This window comes from Jatropha curcas, chromosome 1 (assembly GCF_041381405.1).
Source record: "Jatropha curcas cultivar XTBG-Jc1 chromosome 1, XTBG_Jcur_1.0, whole genome shotgun sequence".
NCBI classification, from domain to species: domain Eukaryota; kingdom Viridiplantae; phylum Streptophyta; class Magnoliopsida; order Malpighiales; family Euphorbiaceae; genus Jatropha; species Jatropha curcas.
Genome location: NC_143151.1, coordinates 31288555 through 31313627, shown reverse-complemented (window position 1 = coordinate 31313627; position 25073 = coordinate 31288555). Strand labels below are relative to the sequence as shown.

General features: G+C 33.7%; 6 protein-coding genes and 1 non-coding gene across 19 annotated transcripts; 5 read left to right on the top strand and 2 right to left on the bottom strand.

Moving 5' to 3' along the window:
- Window positions 1-5: 5 nt before the first annotated feature.
- LOC105634911 (transcription termination factor MTERF15, mitochondrial) lies at window positions 6-4341 on the top strand. 12 transcript variants are annotated; one of them, XM_089717493.1, is made up of 3 exons: window positions 6-1907; window positions 2613-2661; window positions 4197-4341. In XM_089717493.1, the coding sequence occupies exon 1, from the start codon at window positions 623-625 to the stop codon at window positions 1835-1837; it is 1215 nt and encodes a 404-aa protein (XP_089573619.1). In that variant the 5' UTR covers window positions 6-622; the 3' UTR covers window positions 1838-1907; window positions 2613-2661; window positions 4197-4341. The 12 variants fall into 12 exon arrangements, with proteins under 12 accessions (XP_089573619.1, XP_089573605.1, XP_089573607.1 ...); XM_089717479.1 differs by having other exon boundaries at window positions 4183-4341; XM_089717481.1 differs by having other exon boundaries at window positions 2579-2661.
- A 378-nt stretch (window positions 4342-4719) lies between these two features.
- On the bottom strand, window positions 4720-8754 carry LOC105635071 (peroxisomal ATPase PEX1). The gene is made up of 4 exons (XM_089717495.1): window positions 6212-8754; window positions 6051-6112; window positions 5375-5492; window positions 4720-5274 (listed from the first exon to the last, which is right to left on the bottom strand). The coding sequence occupies exons 1-4, from the start codon at window positions 6377-6379 to the stop codon at window positions 4888-4890; spliced, it is 735 nt and encodes a 244-aa protein (XP_089573621.1). The 5' UTR covers window positions 6380-8754; the 3' UTR covers window positions 4720-4887.
- Window positions 8755-9619: 865 nt separating this feature from the next.
- Window positions 9620-11178, top strand: LOC149499383 (transcription termination factor MTERF8, chloroplastic-like). Its single transcript, XM_089717455.1, has one exon. The coding sequence runs from the start codon at window positions 9840-9842 to the stop codon at window positions 11052-11054; it is 1215 nt and encodes a 404-aa protein (XP_089573581.1). The 5' UTR covers window positions 9620-9839; the 3' UTR covers window positions 11055-11178.
- Window positions 11179-11316: 138 nt separating this feature from the next.
- On the top strand, window positions 11317-15107 carry LOC105635070 (uncharacterized). Its single transcript, XR_016321243.1, has 4 exons — window positions 11317-11499; window positions 11589-11726; window positions 11853-14091; window positions 14303-15107. It is a non-coding gene; the product is annotated as an uncharacterized LOC105635070 (transcript).
- Window positions 15108-15963: 856 nt separating this feature from the next.
- Window positions 15964-16969, top strand: LOC105634909 (uncharacterized). The gene has a single exon (XM_012217863.4). It carries the CDS (start codon window positions 16096-16098, stop codon window positions 16633-16635), a length of 540 nt encoding a protein of 179 aa, XP_012073253.1. The 5' UTR covers window positions 15964-16095; the 3' UTR covers window positions 16636-16969.
- A 2574-nt stretch (window positions 16970-19543) lies between these two features.
- Window positions 19544-22168, top strand: LOC105634908 (BIIDXI-like protein At5g11420). Of its 2 annotated transcripts, none has more exons than XM_012217862.4 (3): window positions 19544-19747; window positions 20848-21360; window positions 21486-22168. In XM_012217862.4, exons 1-3 carry the CDS (start codon window positions 19672-19674, stop codon window positions 22022-22024), a joined length of 1128 nt encoding a protein of 375 aa, XP_012073252.1. In that variant the 5' UTR covers window positions 19544-19671; the 3' UTR covers window positions 22025-22168. The 2 variants fall into 2 exon arrangements, with proteins under 2 accessions (XP_012073252.1, XP_089573560.1); XM_089717434.1 differs by lacking the exon at window positions 19544-19747 and adding an exon at window positions 20602-20759.
- Window positions 22169-22522: 354 nt separating this feature from the next.
- LOC105634907 (stress-response A/B barrel domain-containing protein HS1) lies at window positions 22523-24251 on the bottom strand. The gene is made up of 2 exons (XM_012217861.3): window positions 24011-24251; window positions 22523-22908 (listed from the first exon to the last, which is right to left on the bottom strand). Exons 1-2 carry the CDS (start codon window positions 24148-24150, stop codon window positions 22719-22721), a joined length of 330 nt encoding a protein of 109 aa, XP_012073251.1. The 5' UTR covers window positions 24151-24251; the 3' UTR covers window positions 22523-22718.
- Window positions 24252-25073: the final 822 nt, after the last annotated feature.

Here is a 25073-nt window from a genome sequence, read left to right as displayed (position 1 = left end):
AATAATCAATAGGAAACCAAATATTCTGCAAAGGGGTTTGGAGAAATATATGATCCCATTTTAATATGTTATGATATCCTTAAACTATGCTATAATAATTATTTTTGGGTTCCTTTTCTTAATGAAAGGGAGGATTTTGTAGAGAATTACTGCTTTTCTTTAGGAACTTTTTTTCAATTAATTAGGTTGGAATAATCTCATAATTTTTGAGGGGAAAATCACAAGCTAGGAGGGAAGCATTTTCGGTTCGAGTTGGCTTGGTATTATGCTGAACCATGCTGGACTCAGCCTCTAAAAGCACCAGTCAAATTAGCTAAGTCGAAACGGTAGCGTTGGAAGTAAATAAAATTGATTTCTCCTCTTCCGTCTTGCTCCCTCTTGCAACTGCAAAACCCTAAAACCCAAAGAGACTGAATTTATCTTCAACTGTCGGAGTGGAGGCAGAGCAGGCAACCATTGGCTCTTTTGCTGTCGACTTCTCATAAATTTTCGTACTGTTGAATGGTTTTCTGGGTAAAATCGTATTCTCGATTTATAGCTCACTGATTTACAAGGGAGATAAAGCAAAACATCCAATTCCACCTCTTTCCTTTCTCAACTCGGTGAGTTGGCCTTTCATACGATGTTCCGTTTCTTCAGTGGAAGATTGGCGTTAAATGATTGGAGTCATGTTCTGTTAGACTCAAACAGTACCCAGTTGGGTATTATTCATTTTAAAGAGCTGCTTACAGTCAGGTATTTCTCATCTAATTCTAATCAACGCTCGTTTACAGTGTCCTATCTCATCAACTCATGTGGCTTATCATCACAATATGCTAAACTTATTTCAAAGTACGTTAAGTTTGAAAACCCTGAAAGACCAGATTCTGTCATTAGTCTTCTCAAAGACAATGGACTGACCAAATACCAGATCTCCCAAATTGTTAGGGGACAGCCCAGGTTGATTTTATTCGATCCCGAGAAGACAATATTGCCAAAGATTCAATTTTTACGTTCTGTTGGGATTTCTGACTCAGACCTTCCGGTGATGATATCTAGGAACCCAATTTTCTTGTCAGGCAGCTTGAACAATCTTTTGATCCCATTTTATGATTTTCTTAAAAGTTTATTATTTTCTGATGAGAAAGTTCTTATTATATTGAAACGCATATCACCATTAAACATGTGCTATGTCAAGGAACACTTGCCCATTAATGTATCAGTCTTAAGAGAGCTGGGAATGCGTCTATCTACCATCTCTATTTTGATTACCTGTAACCCCAACATTATATGCCTAAAATCTGATAAGTTTATTGGAGCTGTTAAAAAGGTTATAGGTATGGGATTTGATCCTCTGAATCTTCAATTTGCTAATGCACTTCGAGTGATTATTCAACTGAACTCCAAAACATGGAAACGTAAAATTGATGCTTATAGTAGATCGGGTTTGTCGGAAGAAGAAATATTGTCTGCTTTCAGAAACTTTCCTCTGTTTATGACTTTATCAGAGAAGACATTTATGAAGAAGATGGATTTTCTTGTGAACAAAATGGGTTGGCAGCCTGCAATTGTTATAAAATTTCCAATTGTTTTATGTTATAGTTTGGAAAAGAGGATTGTTCCAAGGTGTTCAGTTGTAAGAGTTTTGATTCTGAAGGGTTTGATCAAACCAGACATCAGTTTAAAATATATTCTTCAATCTTCTGAAAAAAATTTCTTGGACATGTTTGTGATCAAATATCAAGAACAAGTACCTGAATTGTCAGATGTTCTCCTGGGGAAAATTGATATTGTTGAACTTGGTTTGAGTTTGATGAAGAATTTGGGGGATTCATTTGTAAAGCATACTGCAGTTTAATGTAAACTGGACACAACATTGCATTAGCTTGACTGAAATGAGGTTACTTTATCTAATTAACTTGTAATAGGTGAGTCTATCAATTTATTTGTTAATAAGAAGATTCATGTGTCTCGTACTAGTAGTATCCTCTCCTTGTTCATGTTCTCCCTATCTTAAGCTTTTGCTGTTATATATGTTTTAAGTTTCTTGTTCTGTAAATGTTTTTGGTCACCAAAAATTATATTATATATATACTGAAATGAAAACCAAAATCACTGTTCTGGAACAGGGATTTGACAATTTAACCATTTGCTTTTTATGTTATTTCTATTTTGTCCTATCCTCTATTTTCACGATCTTCCGTCGACCGACTTCTACACCCACTCAATTTCTTCAAATACTGCCACTTCACTTCCATTTTCCGGATCTTCCAGGTGATTTTCATTTTTATTTGCCTTTACCCTCCCTGCATCAAATATCTGCACTCTCTATTTTCCCCTCTCTCTCTCTCTCAAAACTTCTCTCTTTGCAAATCACAGTTTCAGTTCTCGGAAGGAGGAAAGGGGAGAATTTTGATTCTAAGCTACTATTCCAGTTTATAGAATCTTTCATTGTTTATATTTAATGTTCTTTTTGCTGTGTGGACTTGAAATGCTTGATATGCATTGATTCTGAGTTTAAGTTGGATATTGGTTAAAATTTTCATTGTTAGGATTTCGATTTGATCTTCTCTTCCTAATTGATTGAAACTCTCAGCAGGTTTCTTACCAATCAGTTATTGGTTATTTTGTAGTGAAGAATAGAGAGAAGGATGAATGACATTTTGAGCAATGTCTGCTAAGGTATGCTATATCTTGCTTATTGTGAATCGAATTGAATTTGTTTCGGCTAGATTCATGTTATTTGATTGAATGTGCGCTATTGTTTGCTGTTATTACGCTTATAGAGATTCCGTATAGGCTTAGTTTGTGAGAAATGAATGAAAAAGAATGTCACAAGAAAACCTCCGGTTCCATTTTTGTATTTTTTTTCTGGGCTGATAAATTGTTAGCCATTACTAATGGTCAAGAAGCTAAATTTATTGGAGAAAATAAATTCTGTAACTAGGCTTTTAGGGAATCTTAAAGGAGAATTTATATGGAAAAGCGATTCTATTTCTGCCAAGTAATTTTTTAGTTTCTCTTTTCCTCTCTTTCATATACCAATTCAAAGTGTAGGGTATGGTTTACTCCATTAGTCCAGGAACTGCTCTTCACGCATTTTTAAGCAATTTAAACAAATTATATTTTGAGAAGCAGAAGGTACAGTAGGAAGAGGCTGAGCAGAAAGGTTGTGTGCAGAAGGAAGGTGTAAAGTGAAGGCAATAGTTATTATCAGTTGCCAGATTTTATTATTAGAAATTTGTGTTGCTAGGAGGAGGATGATTTTGTATTTTAAGAAAAAAGAGATGCTTAAAAGCATAAATCAACTGATTTTTAACCTTTTTTTGTTTGAAATTTGTTTGAAATAGGTGTAGGTCACGAAAGCTTCCATTTGCTGATACATGTAATGTTTTATTGGTTTTATCTTTGAAATTCCATGTTAAAATTTAAACAAAGAGAACATATCTTATCCTCCTCCTCCCCCTCCCCTCCCCCCCCAAAAAAAAAAAAACCCAAAAATATGCATTTTTTTATATTTATTTAATTCTTTCCGATCTTCAATTGCTGCCGAAATGCCTAATAGATCTGTGGACATGGTGCTGGCCCTTTATCTAACTCTCTCGTGTAATTGCATGTATAGTAAGGAAAGGAAAGGAAAATAATTGCTTCTGGTTCAGGAAGGAAAGGGAAAGTCTGAATTTTGGTTGATCAAGTCATCTTTTTCTAGCAGAGTAAGCAAAGTAGTAGCATTATTTCTACAAATGGGAGCTAAAAAAATCTGAAACTGTGTATAGTTTAAGGAAATTACTTTACAGAGATAATATTAAGGTAATAAAGCTTAATAATTAGGAATAATGATTACAAAGGTGGAGATTTCTCCTCTTTCACCATTTTTCAGCTCAATTACTCTCTTTTTATATGAGGTTCTTTTCTTTTTCATTTTTTTGTACTCATTGGTATCATTTATTTGTTTTCATCTCCATTTTCCTTTCTTTCCCTGTAAAAATCTCTTATTTATTTATTGCATAGTCTGTCTTTTTGGTGTGGGCTTCAAATTTTAGATCTCTTAATGTTTTCCTCATTCTACGCTAAGAATGTGTCCATCTGTATGCTGTCAAATATTTAAAAAGCTGTTATCTCATTGTAATTCATATATATTTATATTTTTTAATGTGTTGAAGATCTTTTCAAGAAGCTTGAAATTATTATCTTTTGATTCAGTGTTTTTTCTCAAGGATACTCTGAGACCATGGGATGCGCTTGAATGAAGCATAATGTATATTACTTGATCTTAGAAAATGTATTTTACTTTTTGATTAACTTTTAAAACAGTTGTTTATTGTTTTTCATATTAAGTGGATCAATTTTAGATTTTATGAATTGCTTCTCAATTATTCGACAACTTTTATACTGTTGGTCAGTGGTTTTAGGATTCAGCGTTTCCAACAGATATAGGAATAATTTAAAACTTTTTACTGCTTTAATTTAGAAAATAGTTTAATCTTAAATGATCAATATATACTTCCATGTAATCTATTCTTGGATATGTGTACTGCATGAAACTTATTTGTTATGATAAAAAGAAATTGCAATGTAATGCCGCTGCGAGGCGCGGGCATGTTTGCCTGTTTTTATCTAAAAATGAACAGCAAAGGCCATGTAATTTGAAATTAAACATTGTCAATCCATAGACATGCTATGATCGTTAGTTTTGCGTTGCTTTTCTTAAATCAAAAGGAGGATCTTGTACGGCACCACTGCTTTTCTTTAGAACTTTTTTCAATTAGGTTGAAATATTGAACTCGTAATAATCTCATAATTTTTGAGAGGAAAATCACAAGGTAGGAGGGAAGCATTTTCGGTTCGAGTTGGGCCTGGTATTATGCTGAACCATGCTGGACTCAGCCTCTAAGAACACCAGTCAAATTAGCTAAGTCGAAACGGTAGCGTTGGAAGTAAATAAAATTGATTTCTCCTCTTCCGTCTTGCTCCCTCTTGCAAGCACATGAAAATGTGATGAGAGAGAGGGACCTGGGCGGCAGCAGATTTCTTTGAATCCAAGAACTGGTTATAAATACCATATAGTCTCCGCTTCTCAGATTCAGAAATGGATGGTCTTGCTTTGGAAGCAATGGACTTCAACAAGGCATCAGTTATGACTGGCATTTTCCCATGTTTGCTGCTGTCTGCACTCAGATGTTCATGAACTGCCGCAAGTTGTGCATCTGATAGAAGAGCTTGTAGGTCAGCTCCACTAAATCCTTCTGTCATACATGCGATGGCATCTAAGTCAACATCACTGTCCATCGGTAGCTGCATTAATTGGCAGAAAGCAGACATAAGAAACGCAAAAAGAAACAGCAATACTTTACATGGATTCCACCTAAAATTAAATCTGGGCAGAACCACTCACCTTTCGGGAAAGAACCGTAAGGATGTCTAACCTCTCCTGCTGAGATGGAAAATCGCAGAAAAGAAGACGATCTAACCTACCAGGTCTGAGCAATGCAGCATCAAGTAGATCTGGTCTACTGCTCGACAAATGTGAGAATGAGTGAGCATGCAAATGAGTGGAGAGAGAGAGAGAGAGAGAGAGAGATTTACATAAAGGGTAAATCAGAAACTATAGCTGTAAACATTCAACATAATTGAAGAAGAAAATCCCTACAATGTACCTTTTCCACTACATATCATTTAGTACTTACTGCTAATGCCCATATTGCAAGTCATATATTCACAGAAAATAATGGAGAATTGGTTTTTATTGAGATATGGTATGAGACTAGAATCTGTACAATCCATCCTATTTAAATTAAAGCTTATGTGCAGAACATCATTTGATAAGTTACTAAGGATGTACAACAAATATTTAACACAAGAAGCAAAATGAAATTTTATGCATCATGCTGTGGTACTCATGCACTAAAATACTGTTAACTATTTATCGAGTATCTGATTTAAGTAATTGAAAAGGCTACAGAGGCATAATGCAAAAGTATCTTTCTACACATATTAGTATTGACTATCCAGTAATTAGTGCTATGAGAATAACCTAAAATAACATAACTTAACTCCACAAAGAAACTAACCTTGTTGCAGCAAATACGAATACACCAGTTAATACTTCAACACCGTCTAATTCAGTGAGAAACTGAGAGAGGAGAGTAATGTTACGATGAGAACCTTAATTCAGAAAACGAACACAAAAAAGAAAAAAAAAAAAAAAAATGAAAGAAAATATGGAACTGACTTGATTAACAACACGATCAGTAACACCAGTATTGTCATGCCCTCTTTTTGGGGCAATGGAATCAAATTCATCAAAAAAGAGAAGGCATGGTGCTGCAGCAGTGGCTTTCGAGAAAATATCACGAACCTGTAACCAAAGCAAGAGCATCATTAACAGCCATTTTTGCATTAAATTTTATGCCAGAGAATCATTGAACATATTTCCATTTTCTCGAAAACAACCACTAGCTTACAATACTGTGCTCTCAATTGTCACCAATGGAGCTACAAATCAGTTGCAGAACAACAGTGTCAAAGGTTATCATAATTGATACTAAAAAGTTGTTCAGACTCCCTCTCCCCCCTCTTATTTCTTGTTTACTTTCAACAAAGATAAAATAATATTATTCATGCATCAAAAGTAAAATAAAATTATTTATGCATAGAAGTTCCATGGGAATATCTATTGGTCTTCATCTTTTGATGTTGAATCCCAAAGAATTCTATTTCAACCAAAAACAAATGATAGACACATTGAAAACGCAGAAGCAAAATATAAACTGGTAAAAAGGCATCTTGATATTAAAAAATTAAGAACCAGGTTTGCATGAAAGTAAATTGTGTAGAATGAAATTTAGTGGATTGTGTATTTTGTGGATGTGATAATTGAGGAAGGGGAGATACTAATTTAGAATACTCGTTATACAATTGACGGACATACCTTAAAACATTATTAGTAAGAGAAAAATAATCTACATCAATATTAAAAGATCCATAATAAATACGAAAAAATTCTTCTAATGCAACTAACTTAAATCTAGGACAAAGAAAAAATGCAACTAAATTTAAATCCGGAATTTCAGTATAATATTTTAACCATTTAGTTTTCATCATTAATATACATTCTTTTAAATCATCATCATTTTCATTTTCAATTATGGCACTACTTATGGCCAAACAATGAAATGGAAATAAATGGGAAGTAGGATAATAAACACCACTAAAAATTCTTGTACAATTTTCAAAACTTGCAAAATATCTAATATTTTTTTACAAATAGTCCAATTGGATGGATAAAGTTGAAAATGTGATGCATGCAATTGCATAAAGGCAGAAAGAATATCTTTATATTCATAAGACTCATTTAACATTTTATAAGTTGAATTCCACCTTGTAGGAATATCTCTTGAAAATTTTTTATATTTTTTTCCCATAGAGTGACAAAAATTTTTAAATTCTTTTCTAACATATCCATGTGTCCATAAATGATTTAAAGCATTTTTTATTGGACGTAAAAATACATTTAATGTTGTTAATGCATCTTGAACACATAAATTTAAAATATGACATGCACATCTAGTGTGAAAAAATTGTCCACCAAATTTAGGTTGGCAAAGAATTTTTAATTCATTTATTGATGCTGTATTTGCACTAGCATTATCAAAACCAATTGTAAAAATTTTTTTAGTCAAACCATATTCTTCTAAAATAATATTTAACATGGTAAAAATATTATGGGCGGTGTGAGAGTCATCAAAAACTCTAAGTGCAATAATTCTTTTTTGAATTTTCCATTCATTATCAATCCAATGGGAAGTAACACCCATATAAGAATGAGTTTGCCAAGCATCACACCAAATATCACAACAAATAGTAATTTTACCATTAAAATTTGCAAATACATTTTTTAAAATTTCTTTTTCTTTCAAATAAATAGATAAAATAGTCCTTTTAAGTGTATTCCTAGGTATTTTTTTTGCTAAAGGATTTAATGCTTTTTTACAATAGTTATTAAATCCAATTTTTTTACCAAATGAAAAAGATAATCGTTCCATACAAACCATTTTAGCCATTTCAATTTTATTAGTTTCATCACTATATTTAAATAGAGGAGTGTTAGGATCACCATACCTTGATGACGATAATTGAGTTTGAGTTACATCCATTCCTACCTCACTTGGATGATGTGATTTTAAATGCCTATTGAGAGTGCCATAGCCTCCTCCAAGCTTGAATGCATATTCTTTTTTGCAATAATTACATCGAACCGCATTGATTTCTCTGTTATCTTGAACAATTTTTGCAAAGTGCTTCTTGAAAATATCTGATTTCGGTGGTTTACCTATTGAAATATTAGGAGATGTTGCTTCTTCTTGTGGTGAATGACGACGAGTATAACTCTCCTCAACTAGAGTTTGATATTGAATTTCATCATTAAATTGTGGTGAAAAACTAATCAATGGATCGTTTGAATCAATTTCTTCCACGCTTTGAGCAACTCGCTTTCCCTTGGAGTTGAAGCTTTGTGAATTGTGTGCCATATTTTTGAATGGAATTATGGAAAAAAAAATGAATAAATGGAATATGAAATTAATGGAATGAGTTGGAAATTATTATTTCCAAATACTAAGAAAATTATTAAAAAAAAATCAAATGAAGTAAATTTATGAATGGAAAAATTGAGATTAGAAGGAATTTAGAATTGGATGTATGAAAATAAAAATAAATAATAGATAATTCCAATATTAAGAAAGATAAAGCAATAGAAAAAATAATGAACTATGTAAATTTGAGACTTGAGAGAATTTTGATTGAGAATAAGAGTAGAGTTAGGATGTAATTGGTTGTGAAAAAAAAATCATCAACTCATCATATTTATACATATTTTTCATTTATTAGTTTCTCAAATTGTCCCTTATAACAGAAAAATAACAACTATATTTTTGGATAATTTAGTAAATTATAATAAATAAATAAATAAATGATTAAAAATAAATAAAATTTATTTGAAAAAAAAAATAAGTCACCTCAAATCTAAAAAACTAGCCGTTTGTACCTTCTCTTTTACTCATAATTTTTTTTTAGTAAATTATAATAAATAAATAATAAATGATTAAAAATAAATAAAATTTATTTGAAAAAAAAAAAGTCACCTCAAATCTAAAAAACTAGCCGTTTGTACCTTCTTTTTTACTCATAGTTTTTTTTTTTTTTTTTTTTTTTTTACAAATCAACTGTTCATGTACCATTTTTTGTACAAATTAAGTCAAATCATGTGTATTTTTTTTCACCACTTTTTATAAATTATGTACCATTGTACTTCTTTTCATCATAAATCAAATCAAGTCAACTACAATCAAATCAAGTGATATAAATTTTTTTATAAAAAATTTAAAAAAATTTTAAGCTATAAAAAATTTTTTAATTGTCATCCGGTTCGAACCGGACCAGAACCGCCGGTTCCGGGCCGGTTCAGGTTCATTTTTTAAACATTCACGTGAACCTTAACCGGCCCTTGAACCGCCGGTTCTGGTTCAAAATTTTGAACCACCGGTTCCGGTCCAGTTTCGGTTCGTCTACAGTACGGTTCGGTTCCGGTTAGAACCGAACCGGTGGCCATGCCTACTTGCAACTGCAATACCCTAAAACCCAAAGAGACTGAATTTATCTTCAACTGTCGGTGCGGAGGCAGAGCAGGCAACCATTGGCTCTTTTGCTGTCGACTTCTCATAAATTTTCGTATTGTTGAATGGTTTTCTGGGTAAAATCGTATTCTGGATTTATAGTTCACTGATTTACAAGGGAGATAAAGCAAAACATCCAATTCCACCTCTTTCCTTTCTCAACTCGGTGAGTTGGCCTTTCATACGATGTTCCGTTTCTTCAGTGGAAGATTGGCGTTAAATGATTGGAGTCATGTTCTGTTAGACTCAAACATTACCCTATTGGGTATTATTCATTTTAAAGAGCTGCTTACAGTCAGGTACTTCTCATCTAAATCTAATCAACACTCTTTTACAGTGTCCTATCTCGTCAACTCATGTGGCTTATCGTCAGAATCTGCTAAACTTGTTTCAAAGTACGTAAAGTTTGAAAACCCTGAAAGACCAGATTCTGTCCTTAGTCTTCTCAAAGACCATGGACTCACCAAATACCAGATTTCCCAAATTGTTAGGAGAGTGCCCAAGTTGATTTTATACGATCCCGAGAAGACAATATTGCCAAAGATTCAATTTTTACGGTCTGTAGGGGTTTCTGGCCCAGACCTTCCGGTGATGATATCTAGGAATCCAATTTTCTTGTCTAGCAGCTTGAACAATCTTTTGGTCCCATTTTATGATTTTCTTAAAAGTTTGTTATTTTCTGATGAGAAAGTGCTTATTATATTGAAACGCATGTCCGCATTCAATATGTGCTATGTCAAGGAACACTTGCCTGTCAATTTATCAGTCTTAAGGGAGCTCGGAATGCGTCAATCTACCATCTCTATTTTGATTACCAGTTGCCCCAACACTGTATGCACAAATTCTGAAAAGTTTAGTAAAGCTGTCAAAAATGTTATAGGTATGGGATTTGATCCTCTGAATCATTCATTTGCCGATGCTCTTCGAGTGATAATTCAAATGAAATCCAAAACATGGAAGCGAAAAATTGATGCTTACAGTAGGTTGGGTTTTTCGGAAGAAGAAATATGGTCTGTTATCAAAAAGCGTCCACTGTGTATGGGTTACTCAGAGAAGACAATTATGAAGAAGATAGATTTTCTTGTGAACAAAATGGGTTGGCAGCCTGCAATTGTTGCAAAATATCCAGTTGTTTTATGTTATAGTTTCGAGAAGAGGGTTGTTCCAAGGTGTTCAGTTTTAAGAGTTTTGATTCTGAAGGGTTTGATCAGAGCAGAAATCAGTTTAGCTTCTATTCTTGGATATTCTGAAGAAAAATTCTTGGACATGTTTGTGATCAAGTATCGAGAACAAGTACCTGAATTCTCGGATGTTCTCCTGGGGAAAATTGATATTGTTGAACTTGGTTTGAGTTTGATGAAGAATTTGGGGGATTCAGCTGTAAAGCATACAGCAGTTTAATGTAAACCGGACACAACATTGCATTAGCTTGACTGAAATGAGGTTACTTTTTCTAATTAACTTGTAATAGGTGAGTCTATCAATTTATTTGTTAATAAGAAGATTCGTGTGTCTTGTACTAGTAGTATCCTCTCCTTGTTCAAGTTCTCCCTAAGCTTTTGCTGTTATTTATGTCTTAGGTTTCTCGTTCTGTAAATGCTTTTTGATCACCATAAATTTTTATCTAAAAATGAACAGCAAAGGCCAGGTTATTTGAAATTAAACATTGTCAATCCATAGACATGTTATGATCATTAGTTTTGGTTCTTCGAGTTGGGCCTGGTATACCCATGCTGCACTCAGCCTCTAAAAACTGTTTAGTCCTCATCATTTACGAGAACTAGATGCAGCTGAATACGAGGAAATTACCAGAGCTCCACGACTATCTTTCAGCCTTTCTTTGAGAGTATGTCCATCTGTTTATTCAATCTTTAGTCTATACATACATTTTTTTGGATTAGTACTAATTTTGTGCATTTTCTTTTTAATTATCAGGAAAATGAAGCAACTGGTTTAGGAAATGAGGAAGGGGAAGTCCAAGTTTGTGATGCGGAAATGTTAGATGAGCTAACTACTAGCAGAGGGGAGTTCAAAGTTAGAACTGTACGCTTCCATGAAGAAAATTGCAGTCAGGTGAGATAATTTTTCTTTTTTCGCTCTCTCTTTATATATATATATATATATATATATATATATATATATATATATATAATTCTTTACTGGCAATTTCAATTTTACATGTTCATATCTTTACTGCAGATTTATCCTGAGGGAATTGCTGAAGAAGAGTGAAACCAATATCAACATGAAGTCGGAGAAAGTGAAACAAAAGAAAAGAAAAGATTTTGGAGCTGGTAAGGAAAGATGATTATTGCAATTTGTATAGAATTATTTTCAACTTTTCTTTTCTTTTTCCAATTTATGGAATTATTGCTGATATGTGATGGTTTGGTATTCGTCATTAGTAGTTGTAGATGTAATGACAAATGCAAACAACTACGAAATGATAAAAAATGTAAAGTTGCATTGAAAATTTCTTGAAAAAGGACTGCCTCAAGGTGAAGATTTTGGCAAAAAATTTAACAGCAAGTTGCGGTGAGAATGGAGAACCTAACTCGTATGAACTGGATACAACTCAAAATTCTTTTGCCTTGTATTATTGCTTCCTTCTAGGTAGGAGCTATTTTGAATTAGCTTGACCGCAATTGGGTTACTTTCTCTGATTTAACTTGTCATAGCAGAGTCCATTAATTTATCTGTTAACAAGAAGATTCATCTTTGCCTTGTAGTAGTAGTATCCTCTCCTTTTTCAATTTCCCCGCGTTATATATATCTTGAGTTTTTTGCTTTTTTGATCGACTGAAAATAAGTCAAAATAAAAATTGAAGATAATATTAAACTATTTTTTTCATCTTTTATTTTTATGATAATTTTAAATGACAATTTATAAGTTTGGTCATATATTAGATTATCATGTGGTGCTTAGTTTTTTGCGAAAAAAATTAGACTTAAATTATATATAAATTTCTCTTTTGGACTAAAAGAACCAAATGGGTACGTACGATTCCTTTGATAACTAACTATCGATTATTTAAAATCCTTCCAACCAACTGTTTTATTATTCCTCGTTAGGAACCTTTTTCGATTAATTAGGTTGGAATATGAACTCCTAATCCCTTAAGTTTTTGAGGGTAAAACCACAACACCAACAAGAAATGCAGTTTACGTTCGAGTTGGGCCTGGTAATATGCTGACCCATGGCTCTTTTGATGTCAAATTCTCATAAATTTTCGTATTGATGAATTGTTTTCTGGGTAAAATCGTAGTTTCGAGTTTATAGCTCACTGATTTACGAGGCAGATAAAGCAAAACATCCAATTCCACCTCTTTCCCTTCTGAACTCGATGAGTTGGCCTTTCATACGATGTCCCGTTTCTTCATTGGAGGATTGGCGTTAAATGATTGGAGTCATGTTCTGTTAGACTCAAACAGTACCCAATTGGGTATTATTCATTTTAAAGAACTGCTTACGATCAGGTATTTCTCATCTAAATCTAATCAACACTCTTTTACAGTGTCATACCTCATCAACTCATGTGGCTTATCCTCACAATCTGCTAAACTTGTTTCAAAGTTCGTAAATTTTGAAAACTCTGAAAGACCAGATTCTGTCATTAGTCTTCTCAAAGACTATGGACTCACCAAAAACCATATATCCCGAGTTGTTAGGGGACAGCCCAAGTTGATTTTATTCGATCCCGATAAGATACTGTTGCCAAAAATTCACTTTTCACGTTCTATTGGGGTTTCTGGCTCAGACATTCCGGTGATAATATCTAAAAACCCAGTTTTCTTGTCTGCCAGCTTGAACATTCTTCTGATCCCATTTTATGCTTTTATTAAAAGTTTGTTATTTTCTGATGAGAAAGTGCTTATTATATTGAAACGCGTATCAGCATTTAGCATGTGCTATGTCAAGGAACTCTTGCCTGTCAATTTATCAGTCTTAAGGGAGCTCGGAATGCGTTAATCTACCATCTCTATTTTGATTACCAGTTGCCCCAAGACTGTATGCACAAATTCTGAAAAGTTTAGTGAAGCTGTCAAAAATGTTATAGGTATGGGACTTGATCCTCTGAATCTTTCATTTGCCGATGCTTTTCGAGTGATAATTCAAATGAAATCCAAAACATGGAAGCGAAAAATTGATGCTTACAGTGGGTCGGGTTTGTCGGAAGAAGAGATCTGGTCTGTTATCAAAAAGCGCCCACTGTGTATGGGTTGCTCAGAGAAGATAGATTTTCTTGTGAACAAAATGGGTTGGCAGCCTGCAATTGTTGCAAAACATCCAGCTGTTTTATATTATAGTTTCGAGAAGAGGGTTGTTCCAAGGTGTTCAGTTTTAAGAGTTTTGATTCTAAAGGGTTTGATCAGAGCAGAAATCAGTTTAGCTTCTATTCTTGGACATGTTTGCGATCAAGTATCAAGAACAAGTACCTGAAATCTTGGGCGCGTGGTAGCAGCTTGAACAATATTTTGGTCCCATTTTATGATTTTCTTAAAAAGTTCATTGTTTTCTGATGAGAAAGTGCGTATTATATTGAAACGCATATCACCATTCAACATGTGCTATGTCAAGGAACACTTGCCTGTTAATGTATCAGTCTTAAGAGAGCTGGGAATGCGTCTATCTGCCATCTCTATTTTGATTGTCAGTAACCCCAACATTTATATGCCTAAAATCTGGTAAGTTTAGTGGAGCTGTTAAAAAAGTTATAGGGATGGGATTTGATCCTCTGAATATTTCATTTGCTGGTGCTCTTCGAGTGATTATTCAACTGAAATCCAAAACATTGAAACGTAAAGTTGATGCTTACAGTAGATTGGGTTTGTCGGAAGAAGAAATATTTTCTGCTTTCAGAAACTTTCCTTTGTTTATGACTTTGTCAGAGAAGACATTTACGAACAAGATGGATTTTCTTGTGAACAAAATGGGTTGGCAGCCTGCAGTTGTTATAAAATTTCCAATTGTTTTATGTTATAGTTTGGAGAAGAGGATTGTTCCAAGGTGTTCAATTGTAAGAGTTTTGATTCTGAAGGGTTTGATCAAACTAGACATCAGTTTAAAATATATTCTTCAATCTTCTGAAAAAAATTTCTTGGACATGTTTGTGAGCAAGTATCAAGAACAAGTGGCTGAATTCTCGGATGTTCTCCTGGAGAAAATTGAAATTGCTGAACTTGGTTTGAGTTTGATGAAGAATCTGGGGGATTCAGCTATAAAGCATAATGCAATCTAAGAGCATCTTCAATGCAACCATGGACTGTGGCTGATGTGTCTTAATAAATAGAGTTATGGATAATAATATGGTTGAATGTGTATTTGTAGATGTTAGATTTTAAAAATAGCTCTCCAATACATGAGAAAAATTCAGTTTCAGCGAAAAAAGAAGTTTGATCATAAATAAAAGAGAAGGCATAAAGGATAATAAAAAAATAAGAAATTGATTTGCGTTATCTAACAGATCCTCTAAAAATAGACAATGTCTTTTTTTTTTTTTTTTTTTTTTGAGACATTAGATTTACAGACTAAATAAACATTTACATTGTTGAAAATTTTTGTTTATAACTTTCAATTTTTTTGATGTGGCAAATAAATTAAAGTTATCTAAGGTTGTTTTGGAGATATTCTAATGTTGTTTCCTTTGTCCTAGAACAACATTGCATTAACTTGACTGGAATGATGTTACTTTTTGTATTAACTTGTAATAGGTGAGCCTGTCAATTTATTTGTTAATAAGAAGATTCGTCTGTGTCTTGTCTAAGTTCTCCCTATCTTAAGCTTTTGCTGTTATATATGTCTTAGGTTTCTTGTTCTGTAAATGTTTTTTGGTCCCAAAAAAATTATTATTATTATTATTATATATAAAGGGCTTGGGAAATCACTGTTGCCGCAACATGAACCGCAAGTCCCTAACATAAACCTTCAAAGCCCATTTTCGATTGGGCCTATTTTTACATTTTTCTTTTGAGTTTTGAGCTCTCTTCGGTGAGTTCATATTTCATTATCCATAGTCCGTCGAATTACCATTCCGTTCCTCATTCATTTGAGCTCTGAAACCGGAGAAGTAGGGATAAAATAGGTAATACAACTATATCCAGCTGTTAGTATACCCTACCTTACCTTCTCAATTCCGCCAAGTCCTCATGTCCATTCCCCAACTAACTTACCTTAAAAAAGTGCCCCAAAAAGCGCAAAAAAGTGGAAAATAAATTCAAAAGCCCAAAATTGACCCCTTCAACTCTGCCCCGCACCATTCCACGTGCACAACCTTATCCACTTCTCTCCTGTTTTTTATTCTCTGGATTCCCTTCTACGTCTATCATCCAAAATTCGCTTTCTAATTCGTCCTTTGATGCCAGTAATGCCCTTGGACCGGAAGAAAGGATTCGTTTATACTTGCGAGTACAATAACGTGATGCTACAGTTCAGAGCGAATGCATGTATAATCTTTTTAGACGATATTGGCCCTTAACTCATCTTAACTTTTATCCAAAAAGAATACACACGAGATGCGCAAAGTCTCCTGCAAACCTCTGGTTACGATTTTCTCTCTCTAGAAGACTCTCATTCTGTGCTGTTTCCCTCTCTAGCTCTATGGCCTCTATTGTTGCACTCAACTGTTCCCTCGCCGCTCCTATCCGTGCATCGTGCGGTTCCGGAAGAAAACCGGAGTCGAATCGCCGGAAAACTGCTTCTTCAACCTGGTGGGCTCCACTCTTCGGTTGGTCCTCCGATCCTGATTACGTTGACACCAAAAGTAGCGATGCTGCCAGCATTGATAGATCCGATACGTCGGAATCCGATTCGGATTCGGGTCGACCAAGATCCAAGTTCACTTTGGGTTGTTTCACAGAAGACAAAGCGAGACAGCTTAGAAAGAAGACTATGGAGGGTAGTTCGTTTCATGATATAATGTACCATTCAGCAATCGCATCTCGCCTTGCTTCCGATGCATCGGCTCATTCTTCTGATAAGTAAACCGGAGCTGCGTTGTCCTGTAAGTCACCGTCTTTTAGGTGTTGGAAATTTGTCGAAAATCCGAATGTTATCTTTGTTTTCAAGAAACTTTTGTTTTTTTTTTTTTTTTTCCGGTTTAGTTTTAGCTTTTGTTGTGTGGGGTTGAGAACACGTACTTATGATGTGTACTCCTAACGTTGGACCGTCAATGAACGTTTTCCTTTCTCGGCATCATGGAGTGTGTGTTGGATGCCGTTTGTTGAAAGGGACACACGCATTTGATTAGGTTGGGATGGCAATCTCAGTTGCTTTTGATAATGATAATGGCCATGCCTAAATGGGTCCCATTTTTCAATCCTTCGTTTATCTTCAAATTTAAATTGCAAAATTTATAGCTATAGTTTCTTATTTTTACATGCGTTCTTAAAAGGAGTGGGAGTTACTGGATTTCAATTATTGATTAGTTCTCTTCTGCAAAATGCACAACTCAATTATGGGAAAACTTAAATCAATCAAAACAATAAAAATAGGAAAATATTATATCCCATGCCCATTTATGTAAAATCAGTCTTATGAACATATAAAAAACAGCAGACTTTTTTTTTTTATTTAAATTTTATCGAAGTCCAAACTTGGAAGCCCACTGAAATACTTAACCAGGACCTGCTTCTACTTGAAGCCGTTTATAATTTTTGTTGGGCCCAATGGATCAAAAATTCATTTTAATTTTGGGCTCTAGCCCATCCTTGTTTGAGATTAATTTTTCTATATGCATTTCGAGGCGAGCTATTCCATCCTGAATTGGTCACTCCTTCCTTTATGTTACAAAAGAGAGAAGCAAACAACTATTACACCAGCTAAAAATACCTAAAAATGAAAAATAATAATAATAATAATAATAATTGTCGGTCATGCCTAAAATAATTGATATTTGTTTTCTTCTTCACCGGTAGAAGTAAAGCAAGAAAATCATTTATAGTAGTTCATGATTTTGTTTTAGATACAATGGAACTAATAATTAATTCAACTGCATAAATAAATAAATAAACAAATAAGTAGTTCTGAATATTGCATTATTTGTTTGGTGTTTTGGGTGACATGTGCATACCAATACACAATAGTACAAATATTTGTGGTATGGAGCACCGAGGGCTTGATCCATTATTGGATATAATTAGATCGTGTTTGACTTGAGTTCGAGATTTTTTACCCTCTACATTTTATAGAAGAGGCAGGAAGAACCACCATATCATATTTGATTAACTTTGATTATATAGTTTCGCAAAACTGAGAAGAGTGACTAGTTCGGAATTCCACATGCTATTGTCTTGTATTTACCATTACAATATTACGTCCATAAGAGCATTTTAGAACTGTCGTCCGAAGATAAAACTCTGAATTCTCCATTTCAGATCCATGTTCCGGTGAGGTTATAGCTCATGGGAATCAAATTATTTAATCTTTAAATATATGTATACAAATATTGTCAGCTTTCTTATTCGATGCCTCTTCATGCATTCCCAAACTGCACATGCAATCAAACATTAATATATTTGCATAATTGCCGACCATAACCTAAACTAAAAATGTTATATTACTAATTTGTCTACTAAGTATAGATCAAGGAACTAAAACCACACTCAATCAACAATATGCTCTGCTCTCTCTTGCACATGGGTTTGCATACAAGATAAGATCTGAACTGAACGATCTCTTTTTCCAATCCAGTTGATATTTTGTCCTGATCACGTTTAATTCTGATATGTTTCTGTTGATTCCCAAGAAACACAGGCAATACATCAATTAAATATTGAGACTAGCTATCAAGTTTGTCATTCAAGGATATTCTTGTCAATTTGTGTTCGTAGATTTTAGAGACATCTATCACCTTCTCAGAAGTATGAAAACTAAAAATATTATTCAACCCATGTGCATGAAAGTGATTTTATATGTTTAAGACATAGTGACATTATTTTTCTTTTATTAATTAAGCAACTTAATTTGAATTTAAACACTCTTTTTATATTTAAAATATGGTTTGCATTATATATTAATCAAAAACAAGTATTTATAAATATAGTTTTTACAAATGAAAAATAAATTCATCCGATAAAAAAATTTGTATTATCATAAATTAATGTATAAGTTGAATTAAAAATATAATTAATTAGTAGAAAAAAATGGTGTGTTATTTTTTAGAATAAAAAAAATATTACAATACAATTTTTTTATACTTATCATCTTTGAGTATGATTAATTAAAAGCAAATAAATTCAAGCTACTAATATAAAATTTACAAAGGAAAATAAGTACTTATTTTATGGTAACTTGTAAAATTTTCAAAATTTAATTCCATTTGCCAAGTAAGCTAATGATCTTGTGAAATTTGAGATAGAGAAGAGAAATTTAGAAACCCTAATGAAGGGACAGATATATCTTGGAAAGGTTAGGCAATGAAACAGGTTACCCAATAATTGCATGTGGCTTTCAATTCCTTGTCTTGAAGTTTCACCTCCACCAGATGCTAACCAAATCTTGAAATGCATACATAAATAATTCAAATCCATGCAAATTTGTGAGCTGCATTTTTATATTAAGAAGCCTATTTTTCAAGAAAGCCTAGGTTACTGCTAAACTTTCCTCAATACAAGAAATCCGGTCCTTAACTTGTGGAAATGCTAGGTTCTAAAATATTTTTATTCATTATATATATATACAAATACATGAAGATCCTGCCACCTGGACTAGGCCTGAATTAATAAGGAATAACTCATATTTATTTATTTATTTATTTTATTTATTGTTATGTTTTAACTTTGTCTTTGGAAATGAACATGACACTTGCATATAACTTTTTATAAGCAAGAAACTAGGATGACTAACTAGGATAGTTCCAGTGGCATTCCCGTAAATGAAATTAAAAACCAGTGTCTTTCTCGTGGGGCGAAGCACATAAAATCCGATGCTCTCACCTCGATTGGTCTCATCCCATGCACAATAACACTTCTCCCTCTCCATCTTTCTCTCGCAACCCATAGCCATAGCCACAGCCACAAAATGTACAGAAACAAGGTGCTGTTGCTGTTAGTGCTACTTTGCGCCACTTGTCATGTCGCCTTGTCGGTCACCGACGGTAAGCCTCTCTCTTCAATTCAAGTGCAAGCCTTTCTTTTCCTCTTTACATTTCTTTATATTATTGGTCATGTTAAGCATCACTATTATTAATCTATATTTATGCTTAATTAATTAAAATTTTTATCACAATTTTGCAAATGCAACAATTTCTATTAGCAAGCGATTGAAATGCTACATTAGTTTGTATATTTTATATACTTCTTTTTTTTATCAGCAAAGAAATTAATTTTATTAATTAACTTATGATCTCCAGGAAAAATATATTTTATTTAAGTAATTATATAATAAAATCTTTATATCTCTCTCATAACCTTTGTCTCGTCTTCAATTATAGATCATAAACAAGTATTTGTAACAAGAGTTTTTACAATTACATATTTACAGAGACATCAACAATATCTAAACCCTTAAAAAATTTTTTTAGTCTTGAATTTGGCACGAATGCAGCACAAGTTGTGCACAATATGAAAAGTTGGTATTGAAGAATCTGGAATTGAATGGTTCTCATTAAATGCAAATTTCTATTTCAATCTTTGGAATACTGAATCACTGACCTAACCATTAAAATCCTATAAACTATAGAGTGGCTTTGTTACCTCAACCTGAACATATTAAATGCAGCATTTATTTTCATTGGGTTTGATCAGAACTCTCAAGTGGCCCACTAGGCATAAACTTGAAGTGAACTCAGAGGGAGCAGCAATAAGAATTATTACTTACAGATACTTATTTATTTATTTTTTCTAATTCACAATGGTCCAAAGTTATAGACATCTCAGTTTTATCATTTCAATAAAATTAATTTTGGGCAGGATTGTGTCCTCTCAACCACTTGCTTTGTGGGGTGAGGGAAGTGTAGGAGGACAATATATGTGTATATCGTCTCTCTCTCACTTTTAATCACATGGGTCAAGAACAGGCCATGTGATGACACCAAAGCATTTATGACTGATGACTTTGCTTTGAAGACGATGGCAGCCCCGATTTGCTGCCCATAGATCTCTTTTTAGGTTTTTATTTTTTAATTTTAATGTACAAATATTGTACTAAATTTATGAGTTACTGATAGATTTAAGCATTAATTTATGTGAATTTCAGGATTATTGCCAAATGGGGATTTTGAGCATGGACCAAAGCCATGGCAAATGAAAGGAACAGTAGTAACAGCCAAGAATGCGATCCCTAACTGGGAAATTTCAGGCTACGTTGAGTACATAAAATCAGGACAAAAACAAGGTGACATGTTGCTAGTTGTGCCTGGTGGAGCTTTTGCAGTTAGATTAGGTAATGAAGCTTCCATTAAGCAGAAGATTAGTGTCACAAAAGATAGCTATTACTCAATAACTTTCAATGTGGCTCGCACTTGTGCCCAAGAGGAGAAACTAAACGTCTCCGTTTCACCAAATCTGGAACCAAAAGATTGGGGAATTTTACCAATGCAAACAGTGTATAGTAGCAATGGATGGGATTCTTATTCCTGGGCTTTCCAAGCTGATGCTTCTGAAGTTGAGATCTCTATCCATAACCCCGGTGTTGAGGAGGACCCTGCCTGTGGCCCTCTTATTGATTCAGTAGCAGTCAAGTTCCTGTCTAACCCTAAACGTACTAGAGGTAACCTCTCTCTCTTTCTCACCAATCAACCCTAATTTGATTCTTCTTTTCCCCTTCTAGCTTGTTTAGTATAAATATTTCCACAAATTTTGCATATATCTAACGTATTTTGCAATTATTTACAGATAACTTACTAAAGAACGGAGATTTTGAAGAGGGACCTTATGTGTTCCCCAACACAGACTGGGGGGTCCTAATTCCACCCCACATTGAAGATGATCACAGTCCCTTGCCTGGTTGGATAATTGAATCTCTTAAGGCAGTGAAGTACATAAACAGTGAACACTTCAAAGTCCCACAAGGCAAAAGAGCTATTGAACTTGTTGCAGGAAAAGAAAGTGCCCTATCTCAAATTGTTAAGACCATTCCCAAAAAGAGCTATGTCCTGACTTTTAATGTAGGTGATGCTAACAATTCATGTGAAGGGTCACTTGTAGTGGAGGTATATGCCGGTAACGATAAAATTGAAATTCCTTACGTATCCAAAGGCAAAGGAGGGTTCAAGCCAGCTAGATTCCAGTTTCAAGCTGTTTCGACACATACTAGGCTTATGTTCTTGAGCTCATTTTATACCATGAAAAGTGATAACTCTGGTTCCCTGTGTGGTCCTGTAATAGATGATGTGAAATTGCTTAGTGTTCGTAGGCCTAGGCATCTTCTGTGATGAAGATTAGTTATTTAATTGCATTGCTTATGCAATTATACCAATGTTCTTGATCTTTTTGAGTTTATGTTTATGCAATTAATGATCAATATGTTATACATACCATAGGATTCTTGTAATGGGAAGGAAGGAGATTGCTTGATAGTTGATACTCGTGTTTAAAAATGATTAATGTCCTTTAATTTTATGTATCCATGCTTTTTCTACAAAAAAATTTAACCTACAGACTCTATTTTCTCAAACTTTTTTTTCACTTTTAAACTAGAAAGATAATCTTTCAAATGTCTGTAGAAGGAAAATTATAACTAGTGACATTTAAACTCTAAGGTACGCTAATTCTTATACTAATCAGCAAGATTTTGTTTATGTAGTATAAGGAAAAATGGGTTTTGGTTTTCATCAGAGCTATAAGATTGTAAGTTTGAATATTAGATGAAGGCTTAATTCTTGGATTAAAATCCACACCTTTCAAATGCATCAAGAACTTGGGACAAAAGGTAAAAGAGAAAAAAAATTGCATATTATTTTCCTACAATCCAATTCACAGAAAGAACCATGAACATGTAAGAGAACTGCAGGGAGTTCTTTGACAAGCAGTTTCATAAGATAGACAGTGATGCAATACTTCACAAACTTCCATCTGAAAATAAAAGTAGCTAAATGAAAGTTGATTGATATTGATTAGGCTCACGGTTCAGAGGCGAACAATGGTGGGCTTGTAGTCAATCACAATAACTTTCTCCGAAGCAGGCAAGAACAAATTGGCAAATTCAACATGAGCAGGATGAGCTACATACTCCGCAACACCTTCTGTACTCTCAAAGGTTGATTCAAATACATGAGTGAAACCTTGGTGCAGGTTCTCAATACTCACATCTGTACCCCTATTACATTGTATATTAAAATGGCAGGATATGTTAGATATTTGAAGTTACAGCTAAAAAGTGTTCCATTCAACAAATTCAGCATCATGTTACAAAGCTCCATGTTGCCAGAAACGTGTCTATGCGCAAATCCATGTAATTATTTGTAGGCCCAGCCACAACCTGTAGGAACATGGCTGGTTCTTCAGCTTGTTCTCCGACTGGTTTTCAAGGCCAAAACTATTTTTTTCACATAGGTCCCAGACTGATTCAGAACCAGAACCAAACCTCAATTCCAACTGATGGTTTAAACCTGCTTCCAATTTCTGCAGAACTGGAACTGGTGACACGGTTACTGGATCGACCATTTTGGTTCAACAAAATTCTGGTTTGGAATGATTCCAATTCTGGCTATGGTTCCGGTTCTGATTGCAGTTCTAAACCAAAACTTGGCCAAAAGTAATTATTTGAAAACAACTTCTAGCATCTTTCACAGAAACAATGCTACTTAAGGGCTAACCAAAAAACTATTTTAGTTCAAATTACATGTCAAAGAATTAAATATCTATAGATTCATCCTTTTACTAGCTTCCAAAGTCACATATCTGAATTCCACCAAGAATTTTATTTTATTTTATTTTTTAACTAATAGTCTACTTACTACAAACTTTTCCTCCCAAATTATTCCCAAAAGAATCATTAACACTTACAAACAAATTTGGAATTCATTTGAAATAGATGATCCAATCTTATTGGAACAAATTTCCCCTTTCAAAAAAATTATCAAGATCAAATTTTGTGCTTATAAATTTGATGGAAATACAAGATTAAAGTCCAGCAATTTTCTCTCTGTCCCTTTCCTTCTAATTTATATAATTTAAAAAGAAAAGCAAGAAATGCAGAAAAACAAGGTTACTAGCCTTAATTTATTGAAGTGTTGTTGAACTGAGAACCAAAAAGATCAGGGAAAACAATACTAAAACAAACTAAACGGGATAAGCCCATAATCAAATCTAATAAAATCAAATTAATCTCATACAATTGCTAATGCAGAAACAACAGCAAATCAAAATTGATTTGATTTAATCAATAGAAACGGAAAAAAGAGAAGGATGTGTGTTACCAGTGGAAAGCTTTCATGGGTTCGATTAGATTGACGAGATTTGCATATCCTTTAATCAGTTTCTCAATTTCATCTTGGGAAATCCCTTCTTTGAACTTAGCTACCAATACATGCTTTACCACTCCTTTCGCTTCCTCCATTTTCGCCTTTTTGTTTTTTCCCCTCAGCTACTCTGGAAAACTTGATCCGCCCCAGTTACTGCTTATAACGACGTCGGTTAGGGTCTTCAATTCTACATTTCTTTGGTCTTCCCGATAATTCAACAACCACCCAAACTATATGTCGTTTAAAGATTATTTTTTATTATGGCCTCCTAATGTCAAAGTCAACGACGAGAGAAATGTCATTCAAAATGGATAAACAACGTACCCTAGTTCTCAACAAGAAAAGGAAATTATTGAAACCGAACGTTGCAATTTACAGCTGCTTTTACTTTTAGTTCATAAGTATTTTTCACTGTTCTTGCTGATCCCCGCTGATCTCTCTATATTAATTCAGCTCGACTGAAATGTGGTTACTTTTCTGATTAACTTGTAATACTTGTGTTCGTCAATTTCTCTGTTCATAAGAGATCTCATCTTTGTCTTGTTCGAGCAGTATCCTTTCCTTGTTGAAGAAGTTCCTTTAAATTAAGCTTCTTCTGTTATACATGTCTTGGTTTTTTGGTTCTGTAACTCTTTTTTTGGTCAGAGAATTTTATTAACAAATAACAGCAAAAGCAATATAATTTAACATTTTAAATTTTAAATTAAATATTGGTAATCCATATAAATTTTTTGATATTCCAATTTCAATGGCCATATGAGCATATAATATCGTAAGCCAGTGCATATACACACTCTCTCTCAGAATTATAGTACTTAAAATTTTAAATTTTGTCGTCTGAAGAAATTAGATAAAATATAACAGCAAAAACTTTTTTCTATAGGCGTTTTCCCTGTTGTTTGCTAATAAGTTTCTCCATCACAAATGACAATTAAAAGTACGATTGGAGTGGAAGTAAGAAGCAGCCATAACAAACTGGATTTCTTTACGGCTAGAGAAGTGGAAGAGCAGCAGCAAG

What these genes read in the sequence shown, in the direction of transcription:
- LOC105634908 (XM_012217862.4), top strand. Translation starts at nt 19,672, where the DNA reads ATGTACAGAAACAAGGTGCTGTTGCTGTTAGTGCTACTTTGCGCCACT. An exon ending in CGCCTTGTCGGTCACCGACG is followed by an intron (nt 19,748 to 20,847) that starts GTAAGCCTCTCT and finishes TGTGAATTTCAG; the next exon opens with GATTATTGCCAAATGGGGAT. An exon ending in TAACCCTAAACGTACTAGAG is followed by an intron (nt 21,361 to 21,485) that starts GTAACCTCTCTC and finishes AATTATTTACAG; the next exon opens with ATAACTTACTAAAGAACGGA.
- LOC105635071 (XM_089717495.1), bottom strand. Translation starts at nt 6,379, where the DNA reads ATGCAAAAATGGCTGTTAATGATGCTCTTGCTTTGGTTACAGGTTCGT. An exon ending in CTGATCGTGTTGTTAATCAA is followed by an intron (nt 6,113 to 6,211) that starts GTCAGTTCCATA and finishes CTCCTCTCTCAG; the next exon opens with TTTCTCACTGAATTAGACGG. An exon ending in TTACGGTTCTTTCCCGAAAG is followed by an intron (nt 5,275 to 5,374) that starts GTGAGTGGTTCT and finishes CAATTAATGCAG; the next exon opens with CTACCGATGGACAGTGATGT.
- LOC105634907 (XM_012217861.3), bottom strand. Translation starts at nt 24,150, where the DNA reads ATGGAGGAAGCGAAAGGAGTGGTAAAGCATGTATTGGTAGCTAAGTTC. An exon ending in CCCATGAAAGCTTTCCACTG is followed by an intron (nt 22,909 to 24,010) that starts GTAACACACATC and finishes ACAATGTAATAG; the next exon opens with GGGTACAGATGTGAGTATTG.
- LOC105634911 (XM_089717493.1), top strand. Translation starts at nt 623, where the DNA reads ATGTTCCGTTTCTTCAGTGGAAGATTGGCGTTAAATGATTGGAGTCAT.
- LOC149499383 (XM_089717455.1), top strand. Translation starts at nt 9,840, where the DNA reads ATGTTCCGTTTCTTCAGTGGAAGATTGGCGTTAAATGATTGGAGTCAT.
- LOC105634909 (XM_012217863.4), top strand. Translation starts at nt 16,096, where the DNA reads ATGTATAATCTTTTTAGACGATATTGGCCCTTAACTCATCTTAACTTT.